This window comes from Harmonia axyridis, chromosome 1 (genome assembly GCF_914767665.1).
Source record: "Harmonia axyridis chromosome 1, icHarAxyr1.1, whole genome shotgun sequence".
NCBI lineage: Eukaryota > Metazoa > Arthropoda > Insecta > Coleoptera > Coccinellidae > Harmonia > Harmonia axyridis.
Window position 1 is genome coordinate 1954214 of NC_059501.1, and position 12237 is coordinate 1966450.

A 12237-nucleotide genomic window follows, 5' to 3' on the forward strand; every position below is an offset into this window, starting at 1 on the left:
ATGTTATTTGGACAAAATGGTAGCTATTTCCCTGAAGAATATTTAGTTTTCATAGAAAACCTAATCAATCAAAATCTTGGTCAAAAATAAACGTTTATTTTACAAAAACAAGAATTTATACATTATATTTCTTTGTAATAAATTTTAACATTATAATGACTAGCAGCTTCTATAAAAAATACAAGAAATCTGATTAGGATATAAAGAAGGATATTGTATAATACAATAGAAAAAAAATGTGGAAATTCAACGGTATATGTAAAATAAAAAAGTATTAAACAAGGAGTAAAACAAGTACAAAACAAAATGTAACAATTTTAGTAATTACAGGTTCAACAGTTTTTACCATTAAAATATATTACTGTATTAAAGCTTAGAACACTTAGAGCAACAGTGTGCTTTATTAATTCAACGAGCTAACTAAAAAAAGTAAAAATTGGCAAAGAAAAAATATTAAAATATAATATTTAGAAAGTTAATTTTCAATAATAGATACATTTTTGGGACTGATAATAGACAGCACTTCTTTTCTATTTAATTCAACGATAAAACTTTCTAATACTTAACATTGTCATTATATTCGTACCAAAGTAAAGAATTTAGCAAAAAGATAATAATAATTGAAAATATCCAAAATTATTAAGTATCAAGTTTCTAAAAATGTATATGTTTGTAAGTTGTACAGTATTTTTATAATTCTTGTAGAGAAGTAAAAAACCGGAGTAAATTCCAAGATCATCATCAAAAACTTGTATTTCACTTATTTATAATTTGAATAAATCGTTCAATTACATTAGAGAAAAGGAGAACAGACTGTACTTGAAAAAAAAATCATGGTATTCATTTCGTTAGAATTCTCCTCACAGTAGGGCATAACACTGTAAATGCTACATAAATATCTAATACTTCAAATACTGCTATATCACTTCAAAATACTTTCAAATATAAAACTATACAAAAAAAAAAGGAAATAAAACAGGTTTTACTCTTAATCAATAAATATCGAGTTTATAAAAATCAACAAAGCACCACTAACGATTTCGAATCAACTCCCCCTCCCTTCGAACTGGCACTCACGGAATGCCAGTATACCTAACCTCACAAATTAATGGTATCCAAATCCTGCATAGGTGCGCGCGCATCACTACTGTTACCCACAGACCTGGGATCGGTTTCTCTGGTATCTTTCGTCGAATCCCTGAACCTTATAATATTGGAAATGTTAAACTCAGGATTGGGCATCTTGCGCATTATCTTCCCTGAGGTAATCAATCGACCGAAGCCTTCTTGATGCGCGAAGGCGTAACCCGACCTGATCGACCTTCTGGCCCTCCTGGCAGAGGGCGTTCTCATCACATCTTGACTTTGTCTGGATCTAACCCGGTCTACGCGCTGTTTCAACCTAACTCGATCGGTTAGGGTGGGAGCGGTGTCGATAAAGTAGAACCGCCATGCCAGCACGGGCATGATGGAGATGATCACTACGAGGATTGTGGTGAACCAGAAGTTGGCCTCGCTCATAGCTTTTATTAAGGAACCGACGTAGGGACCGCCTATGACGAAATTGTAGAAATTGTCCATTAGGAAAAAGAACGTTAGGGAACCCCAGATCATTATGTGGTTCACCGTGGTCCAGTAGGAGGTGTCTAAGGCTATCTGAAAAAAAAATTGGTTTTCAAATAAAGAGTTTCTGTTGGATCGTATGCAGGAAGCATTGCTTCCCCACAATCAATATCAACTATAAAAAATTCTGGCATAAAAATTTTCAAGCATACTATTTTAAATTTGTAATGTAAAAATATAAAGATCAAGCCTCAATCAATTAAAAAGCTGCGACTATATTTTACCGCATAAGCAGAGTTTCAAATTAAGAATATGAATGTGAAGCATTAGCTGCTAAAAGAACCAAACACATCAACAGGAGAGAAGAGACACCAATCGTTCACATCACAGCGGCTGGTTACCAGTCCATGTCCGAAGACCAGGACAGGGTAGACCAACTGCCATTCAAGAACGTTACTTGAGAGTTTCTTCGTTGAGACAACGGTTTGCAACCGCTCGCTTCCTTCAAAATCAGCTTGAGCAAACTAATGGGGAAAGCGCCTCAGAGAATATGATTTAAGGCCTCGTGTCGCGGCAAGAGGCTCAGCTCTTACCCCAGCCCATCGAAGGGCGCGTTTGGATTTTGCGAGAGAGCATATCCATTGGGAAGAGGCTGATTGGGAAAGAGTTCTCTTCACAGATGAGTCTAGATTCTGCCTCTACCATTGTGATCGACGTTCCCTTGTATACAGACGTCCACATGAAAGATATGCTCAGTGCAATTTCCTGAATACTACTGGTTTCAGGGGAGAATCGATTATGTTATGGGGTGGAATATCTTTGACTGCTCGCACAGACCTAGTGGTCGTTGATAATGGAGCTATGAATGCTGATAGGTATATAAGGAACATTCTTGAAGAGCATGTAGTGCCATTTGCCCCATACATTGGTGAAAATTTCATTTTTATGGACGATAATGCCAGACCCCAACGTGCGCGCATCGTTCAAGAGTACCTTGAAGAGGTTGAAGTCTCTCGAATGGAATGGCCAGCAAGAAGTCCAGATCTCAATCCGATTGAGCAAGTTTGGGACAACCTCAATAGAAGGCTGTGAAGTTCAGAAAATCATCCAACTACTCTTAATGACTTAGGAATCCAACTCAGAGAAATCTGGGAAGGATTAGATCAGAACATTTTAAGATCACTCATTTTGAGTATGAACCGTCGTTGCCGAGCTGTAATTAACGCAAGGGGTAGAAATACCAAGTATTAAATCACTTATCAGCATTCCAGTATTTTGAAAATTGTTTATTTCTCCTCTTTCACATAAGATTTGGTGAAATCCTGAATTTTTCTTCCATTTAATTTGTCTTGTTTCGTTCAAAACCTTCCCGAGAGAACATAAAGAATAAGTTATAAAGTCAATGTAGAGTTAACTTTCATTAAAATTGAGATTTTCAGAATGTGCGTTAATTTTTTTGCGCAGTGTATATTGAAGTACTTACCTGTGCAGTATTGACGATGACAAGTATGGCGGCCATAACACTACATAGTAACATATAATCCGATAGTCCTTGCCCGTTCGGGCTCACAGCATCGTAGTAAGTACCTGAAGCAACAAATAAAATAAACACTTTTTGTGCCTATTTTGACGAGTGTTTTCATGTTTATTTCAGGGCACCATTACACTATGCCTCTTCGACACTTGTTTCAGGACTAATTACAGAATTACAAACCTTGAAGTTATCTTTATGTTTTGATCATATAAAATAATAATAAATAATATATTTGAAATCACAAAAAACTTTACTTATAACTGTTATAGACACTGTCCCTCCTAATTCGAGTTAGTTCAAATCAAACAGATAAAATTTGTGTTGGTAGATCTGATATTTTGACATTTAAGTTAGATCAAGTCAAACAGATAAAATTTGTGTTGGTAGATCTGATATTTTGACATTTAAGTTAGGCCAAGTCAAACAGATAAAATTTGTGTTGGTAGACCTGATATTTTGACATTTAAGAGGGAAAAGTTTGGTTGGATTTCAGTACGTTCAGAAATAGACACGAAAAAGGCCTAGTGTAATAGGAGGTTAAGCGTCATGTAACATTTAAAGAAGCAAGATCCTCACCCAAAGGTATGAAGAATAATACTATGGACACGTAGCACCCCTGCAGGGCGCTCCAGAAGAACTCCATCTTGTTGAAGAAGAGGTTCAGATGACCGGGCCTGTACAGTTGAGGGTACAGGATGGAATTCTTATCGTTGACATCCTGATCGAATATGCCAACGGCTAGGACGGGTAGAGATGTGTAAAATAGGTTATATACCGATATATACATAGGATCGAACACGGTCTGGAATACAGAATTGTTTAAAATGAAAAAATGCGTTCGATCAATCTCTTCACTAGGTATATAAAAGCTGAAGAGAATATCGCAGTTTAGTTACGACTTTTACATTTACAAGAATATCGCTAAAATGACAGAAAAAAGCGGACGTTTCTATTAGTTGATTTCATTGTCTTCATGTGACAGCATCAAATTGAGACATTGAACTCTATACTTCAACGAACTTGTTGATAAACATAGAAAACTCATTGAATTGAATTTCTAAAAATTACAATATAAAAAGATCGTGTTAACAACAATATAAAAGGGAAAGAAAAAATTAGTGGAAGAAGTAATTAAAGCCATTAGTTCAAGGTACTACGTCAGCACACTTAAGCATTTCATATAGAGTATAGAGTTCAATGAATTGGGATCATAACCTATATACTTAATGACAGTTACATTAGTTACTTTGAAAAGTCAAAAACTCTGCTTGAATTGACTGTTAGGTTAGGTTTAGCTATAAGGACACTGCTTAGAGACCCTTATTATCACAAATCTAAAGCTAAATACTAACCTGCGCACTGAATCCACAGAAGAACGCGTACCACAAATGACACAGAGTGAAGGCAAAGTTCTTATTGAAAAAATATCTTAGGAAACTGCACATCCTATAGTAGGACCATCTACCGTGCACCAACAACAGACGTTCTAAGTACTTGAATTGGGCTATCGAATAGTCTGAGGCAAGAACAGCTTGCATTCCCTCCTGACCCGATATCCCCACTCCTATGTGCGCAGCTACAAAGAGAATTCAATGTAGAGAGTTTAACAATATTAGATACAACTAAACAACAAAATAACTGAATAAAAAAGCTAACATTACTAACTTTCTAAACAAAAAAACCATTTAATTAACCAAACAACTACAGTATTAATAAACTAACCTCACCTAACCTACAAAATAACTAAACCTCACCTTTTATCATAGAAACATCGTTGGCCCCGTCTCCGATGGCCAGCGTAACAGCATGCTTGGTCTTCTTAATCAGCTCGACAACCAGAGCCTTTTGCAAAGGTGTCACCCTACAGCAGATCACAGACTTGCACTGCATCACCACCTCGACGAACAGCCTCTCCATTTGGGGATGCAAACAGTGGACCAAAGACTGACCGTTTATCAGGATGGCAAAACCAGCTTGGGTTTCTTCCACGTGGGACGAGTTGGGTTCGTGGTACTCGAGTTGGGTGCTAGATCGAATTTTTATCGTGAGATGGAGGATGAAAAAATTGGGCGTATGGGAGAGAACGAAAATGGCTATGTAACATATGAGCTTGTGTGTAACTGAATGATTGTCGAACGTATTGGGCGTGTGATAACTAAAAAGCAAGTGAAATTAGCACTAAATAATATTTGAGAAAAAAAAGAATCAACTCTAACTTTCGGTAAGAACTTTTTTAAAGTAACCATTTTGATGAGGTTGGGATTTTAGATACCAGCTTTTGGTGTATCTCATTTACATCATTGACACTTATGACAGAAATTCAAGATATCAATTTAAGAATAACAAATGTTACTAATAAAACATTCCTATTTTGAAGGCAAGTATTATAATATTAAAATTAAATGTTAATGATTGTTTTGTTTTCCAAAACTGATTATTTGTCAACATTTCCAATTCTCCAGATCGCTTCAAAAGTTAGAGTTGTTTCTCTTCTTCATTTAGATATAGGATGAAAATCCATTGTTAGTTGAAATCAGAGAGCATAGGTAGATACAATGTTGAACATGCTTTAATATTGTTCCAAATTAATTGTACGTTTGTACTAGTACTGCTAAATTTGGGAGCTATTGAAGTATATCGATATATTTCTGAAGTAATTGCAACTGGGGTAGAATAATTTGCATAAGCGCTGTGTTTAATGGAATTTGAATATCTGTTGAAGCTGCCAACATGTTTATAATTTCGACTTCTAAAAATTCGAGGTAGTTTGCAACGCTGTGGAGAAATAACTGAAAAACTGATCACTACCCAATAATTATGGCATAACCATACCAAACTTCATTGAAATCAAATAAAAATAGCAGAAGTTACAAAAATTTGTGAACACACAAAACGAAAGAATGGTCCAAAATGCATTTTGCGAGGGGAATTTCAAAATCGAGGACCCTATCGAGCACTTGTTGAAGGTCATTATGTTCTGGGTGAGGGTACCGGTCTTGTCGGAGAATATGTACTCGATCTGACCTTGAAGGTTCATTCGAATCACATTGATGACACTTATGGTTATAAAATAATTATGGCATAACCATACCAAACCTTATTGAAATCAAATAAAAATAGCAGAAGTTACAAAAATTTGTGAACACACAAAACGAAAGTATGGTTCAAAATGAATTTTGCGAGGGGAAATTTCAAAATCGAGGACCAAAATTGGTTTTATTCTATAAACACAAAGTTTCCTCCTATAAATATTGCCTTTGGTAGAACCGGAAGTAAAGAAGCTAAATAAAGAGATAAATATTGCTTTTGCAAAAAATTATCAAAGATAAGAGACAGTATTACCCTTTGAGTAAATTTCCTTGATCCTTTCTGGGTGTACTATCTCTATTTCAACTCACTTTATATTGAGGTTAGGTGATTACCTAACAGTTGATTAACTGCTGTCATAGCTTAAGAAAATTAACTTACAGCTTCCGCCAATATCCATAATGTCAAAAACTTCAATGACATTTAACACACATACCAACCCACAGACAAAAAAATAAGCATTTCCATATTCGTAGCGTGCTAACTTTCGACAAAGTCAGAATTCAGTGCAGTTGATCGAAAAGTGAACTACGAAAAAGTCCCCTCCCACAGCTTCAGTACCCCCTCGAAAACCCTTTCCGAAATGATTAGTAAGCTATCCTAAGTACTCTAACTACGTAGATTGAAGAATGATTAGTCGACAGCGTGCAGCAGTCTCGATTCCGCCAAAAAGGGGCTACCTTGCTCTCGAATTTTCGCGAATTTCATCGTCATCACAGTGACCCCACCTGAACGTGACGACACTGACTGCCGGCGGGCTCTTCATCTGGGGCGGGGTGGACTCCCCCGTCATCCGATGGGTGGAGTCCAACTTGCCGTTGGTGGTTCCGATCTGTATGCCGGACGGGCTGCAAGGATGGAAGGTGTTGACTATCCTTATGTTCTCCTTGAACTTGTTGAGTTGCTGGTGCACCTCGTCATAGGTGGAGGCGTCCACTATGAACACGTCCACCAGGTCGTCGGTCAGCAGTTGGCAGGAGTAGCCGATGTTCATTGCCGTCTCTGCAAGAAAATTTTATAATAATAATATCATAATAATAACTTTTATTGATTCCATAAGACATGACAATATGTATAAGACAAGTCAAAGAGAAAAAAAAATTAACAGGAATACTATAACTAAGTCATCAGCTAGATATTCACTAATGGTGAATGAATAAGAACTATCAAATTTTTTTACAGACTGATTTGACTTTGTGATCCCATCTCAGAGAGTACTCAACTGTACTCCCAAAAATTTTACGGTATCTTTGCATGTGACTTCCTCAACCAAACATCTCAATACCAAATGATCTGAATAAGTGTTACAAATGTGAAAGTATATAGTTCAGTGATATTTAAAATCAAAGCATTAGAGTGACACCAATGAGTTCATTACATATTGCTGCGAGTTCAAAAGGACTCCATGCTCAGACTGTCATCAGCAAATATAGGCAGAATATAGGGTCCATATAATCCGGTAGATCATTGATAAGCTAATAATATTTTTACTACTATAGGGTGTTTTTTTTCGAGGTATATAACTTTAAGTTGGCATTACTGTTCAAGATGGCGACCGATTTAACAGCTGTCAAATGATTTATTCTCAGTTTGATTTGGCAATTCATTATGAATAGACTCACGCCTGAACAACGCTTGCAAATAGTGCAAAATGAGATTGCCGTTGTTCACGATTTTCATAAGCGAATTTTGTTCAGCGATGAAGCGCACTTCTGGTTGAATGGCTACGTCAACAAACAAAACTGCCGCATTTGGAGTGAAGCTAATCCTCAAGTGTATGTCGAAACACCGTTATATCCAGAAGAACTGACTGTTTGGTGCGCTTTATGGGCTGGTGGAATCATTGGTCCGTACTTCTTAAAAAATGATGATGGCCAGAGCGTTACAGTCAATGGTGATCGGTATAGAGCCATGATTACTAACTTTTTCATTCCGGAATTGAACAACCATGATGTCCAGGAGCTGTGGTTCCAACAAGACGGCGCAACATGTCACACAGCTCGTGCCACAATCGATTTTTTGAAAGACACGTTTGGTGATCGCCTAATTTCAAGTTTTGGACCTGTGAATTGGCCTCCAAGATCTTGTGATTTAACACCGCTAGACTACTTTCTGTGGGTCTATGTAAAGTCATTGGTTTATGCGGATAAGCCACTAACCCTTGACCATTTGGAAGACAACATTCGAGCCAGTCGTGGCGGTCATATGCCAGAAATCATATTTAAAATGTAATGCCACAAAATTATCTTGCGGATAAATAAAATTCATGTCAATCGAATAATCCATCGTTGTTTTATTGCAATTCAAAGTTCTATAGCTCTAAAAAAACACCCGTTACTACATAGATAAAAGAAATAAGAGCAAGAGCCCTGAGAAACTCCTAAGTTGATTTTACATGTAGATGATGAAGCAGCACCCACTCTAACAGACATATTTCGATCTGTAACGAAACTAGTCACTCCTTCAAGAAATATTCCATGAAAACCCTGGTTTTCCTGATAAACTATAGGTCAAAAGGCTTCGTTGCGAGTGTACAGGATGTTAAATTTAAAAATCAATTGAAAAGAATGGTACTTTTTTCAATAAAGTTTGAAAATCCAAATTACAAAAAAATTACCATCACCAAATATATATTAGCAATAAAATTAATAATAATAATAATAATAAAATTAATTGCAGATTTAATTCTCAACAGAACCTCACCTTGTTTGTCCCCCGTGAGTACCCATATCTTGATACCGGCCAAGATAAGGTTGGATATAGTCCTTGGCACATCGTCCTGAAGCTTGTCCTCGATGCCCGACACTCCAACCAGCATCATATCCCTCTCGATCTCCTCATAGATGGCGTCCAGTTGTTCGTCTCTTCCCTCCAGCGCTATGGCCGCCTGCTGATGTCTCAACTTCCAATTGTTGAAGAAGTCTTCGTCCAGGTCCCTAGAGGCCAGACAGAGGGTCCTCAAACCTTCACCGGCGAATTTCTGCGCAAAAAAGTGGACATTAGTTAGAGACTAACGGCTCAAAATTTTGAAATCAACGTGCTCAAAGAGACCCTCACATTCAAATGCTCCTGGGTGGCCTGCTTGATCTCCTCGTTGCCCTTCTTCAACCTCTCGTAGATGACGTTATCCGCACCCTTACAGTACAACCTCAACTGGCCGTTCCTCCTCAGTATCACCGACATCCTCTTCCTCACGTTGTTGAAATCCAATATGCACAACAGCTCGTACACCTCCTTCGTGCCCATCACCTCTATGGTGATGCTGTTGGGCGTACGCTCCCTGAACACGAAACCGAAATTCCTCGCCGCCGACACCAGCGCCTCCTCGTCAGGCGACTGCGCCTGGTACTCGAGCCTGCCCTCCACCACCTCTGACATGACGGTGTGACAGAGCGCCAGCAGTCTGAAGAAGGCGAAAACGTCCGAGTTCTTCGCCTGGACGGCGTCCAACAGTTTCTTGTCGTAGAACTTGAAGTCGGCCTCGTAGTCCGGATTGAAGGAGAAGTCGAGGGATTCGACCGCGTCGGTTATCTCGACGATCTCGCCGGTGCGGGCGTCCACCACGTCGCCGTACGACCTGCCCCCTATCGAGCACTTGTTGAAGGTCATTATGTTCTGGGTGAGGGTGCCGGTCTTGTCGGAGAATATGTACTCGATCTGACCTGGAAGGTTCGTTGGAATCACATTGATGACACTTATGGTTATAAAAATGTATGTACTTCATAATGAGACAAAAATAAGCTACTATATAGAGATGTTATTATGAAAAGATCATCTCTATATTCACAATCATAGTAGTAAATATTATTTAGTTTTTTTTAATATAGTGAGTTGAAATAAAAAAATTGTGGTAGGACTCCTTACCCAATTCCTCGTTCAGGGTGGTAGTCCTGGCCTTGGCGTGCGTTCCAGTCTTCTCGTGGTACATCTCCTCGTCCCAGTTGATCAGGAAACTCTGTACAAAACGTATGACCTCGACAGAGACGTAGAGAGATATGGGAACGACGGTGTTCAGCACAATGGCATAGGAGAAGAAAACTAGTAAAGCTATAATTGTGGCACCTGCTAAGGAATCCGAAGGCACCAGGGTGTCCCAGGGCAAGAATTTCTGAAAGTACTGTCCCACCAGAGATTCCCATATGCCGCACGCGACCATACAGAAAAGGCACATTGACAATAAGAAAAATACTATCTGGAAGGAAGAAAAAACAACATTGTAAATTGGTGCATCATCAGCAATTATCGAATTCATTTAGATCACCTGAACATAATTCTAATCAGCCTAGAGTTCACCCAAAAGATATGTAAAGGGTGTTATTTTTTGGAGCAATAGAACTTTAAATTGCAATAAAACAACGATGGATTATTCGATTCACATGAATTTTATTTATCCGCAAGATAATCTTGTGGCATTACATTTTAAATATGATTTCTGGCATATGACCGCCACGGCTGGGTCGGATTTAGTCCAATCTGGACGTCCAATTTTCGATGACTTTTTCCAACATTTGTGGCCGTATATCGGCAATAACAAGGCGAATGTTGTCTTCCAAATGGTCAAGGGTTCGTGGCTCATCCGCATAGACCAATGACTTTACATAGCCCCACAGAAAGTAGTCTAGCGGTATTAAATCACAAGATCTTGGAGGCCAATTCACAGGTCCAAAACGTGAAATTAGGCGGTCACCAAACGTGTCTTTCAATAAATCGATTGTGGCACGAGCTGTGTGACATGTTGCGCCGTCTTGTTGGAACCACAGCTCCTGGACATCATGGTTGTTCAATTCAGGAATGAAAAAGTTAGTAATCATGGCTCTATACCGATCACCATTGACTGTAACGTTCTGGCCATCATCGCTTTTGAAGAAGTACGGACCAATGATTCCACCAGCCCATAAAGCGCACCAAACAGTCAGTTTTTCTGGATGTAACGTTGTTTCGACATACACTTGAGGATTAGCATCACTCCAAATGCGGCAGTTTTGTTTGTTGACGTAGCCATTCAACCAGAAGTGCGCTTCATCGCTAAACAAAATAAAATGGACGTAGTGCGCGATACGTATTCCGCACAGAACCATTATTTTCGAAATAAAATTGCACTATTTGCAAGCGTTGTTCAGGAGTGAGTCTATTCATGATGAATTGCCAAACCAAACTCAGAATAAATCACTTGACAGCTGTTAAATCAGTCGCCATCTTGAACAGTAATGCCAACTTAAAGTTATATACCTCGAAAAAAAACACCCTTTACCTCTTTTCCTGTTTCTAACCGTCCTTCATAAAGGCAAAAGTTAGTTTTTTTTTTTTTTTTAATTCAGCAAGACATTTCCACACTGAATCAAAATGAATCTTGACTTAAGATTACTGTACACCCTAAATCACTCAAAATACATACACCTAGGAGAAGTGAAAAAGTCGAAGCAACTCACCCCTATAATTAAAAAATTAAGTAGTCTATCTATGCTTGTCCGTTTGAACTTGGTCTTGCCGCTGTTCTGCATCAGCTTCGTGTCTTTGCCAGCAAAGACGACGACGCCGTAGCACCAGTTCGTGTTCCTCAGCACGCAGCCCCTCAGTATGATCTTGTCGTTGTCCAGGGGGTACTGCTTGTTCTTCATGGTCAGCACCCCTTCGAACTTGTTCAGGAGGTTGTTGGGGGGTTCGCAGATGATGTCGCAGTCGAATCTGCCCAGCAGATCGTTGTCTTCGCCCATCACGGCGGTCTCGACAAGACACTGGCGACATTTCAGGTTGGTCTCCCTTGATGAACAGAAAAAAAACCTTGTTAGAACAGTTGTTCAATAGAAAACAGTGAACTTTTTAATCGGCAAGGTTTTTTCATTTATATTTCTGCCCTCAGAACTATTTTTGACACCATTGTTATGAATTTAACCTAACTTTTCCGCCCTGAAATGTCAAAATACAGGTCGACCAACACAACTTTTATCTGTTTGACATGACAATTTAAGGACAGTATATAAAGCAGTTATAAGTAATGTTAAAGTATCAGTTATAAGTTGATGAGATTTGTTTTATGTTTGTGGCTGTTATAA

At 38.5% G+C, this 12237-nt stretch overlaps 1 protein-coding gene across 7 annotated transcripts in view; it reads right to left on the bottom strand.

Moving 5' to 3' along the window:
* Positions 1 to 76: 76 nt before the first annotated feature.
* The window catches only part of LOC123671589 (probable phospholipid-transporting ATPase IM), a 44640-nt gene continuing 32479 nt past the window's right edge, over positions 77 to 12237 (bottom strand). For 4 of the 7 annotated variants that reach the window (XM_045605519.1, XM_045605520.1, XM_045605518.1 and 1 more), the window contains 10 exons: positions 11614 to 11944; positions 10049 to 10376; positions 9242 to 9846; positions 8888 to 9164; positions 6913 to 7186; positions 4852 to 5123; positions 4450 to 4673; positions 3674 to 3899; positions 3047 to 3150; positions 77 to 1656 (listed from right to left, as the gene is read on the bottom strand). In XM_045605519.1, coding sequence (XP_045461475.1) covers positions 1099 to 1656; positions 3047 to 3150; positions 3674 to 3899; positions 4450 to 4673; positions 4852 to 5123; positions 6913 to 7186; positions 8888 to 9164; positions 9242 to 9846; positions 10049 to 10376; positions 11614 to 11944 — 3199 coding nt within the window. In that variant the 3' untranslated portion in view covers positions 77 to 1098. Of the gene's footprint in view, positions 1657 to 3046; positions 3151 to 3673; positions 3900 to 4449; positions 4674 to 4851; positions 5124 to 6864; positions 7187 to 8887; positions 9165 to 9241; positions 9847 to 10048; positions 10377 to 11613; positions 11945 to 12237 lie in introns of all 7 variants that reach the window. The other 3 variants (XM_045605516.1, XM_045605517.1, XM_045605514.1) reach the window with 1 other exon arrangement.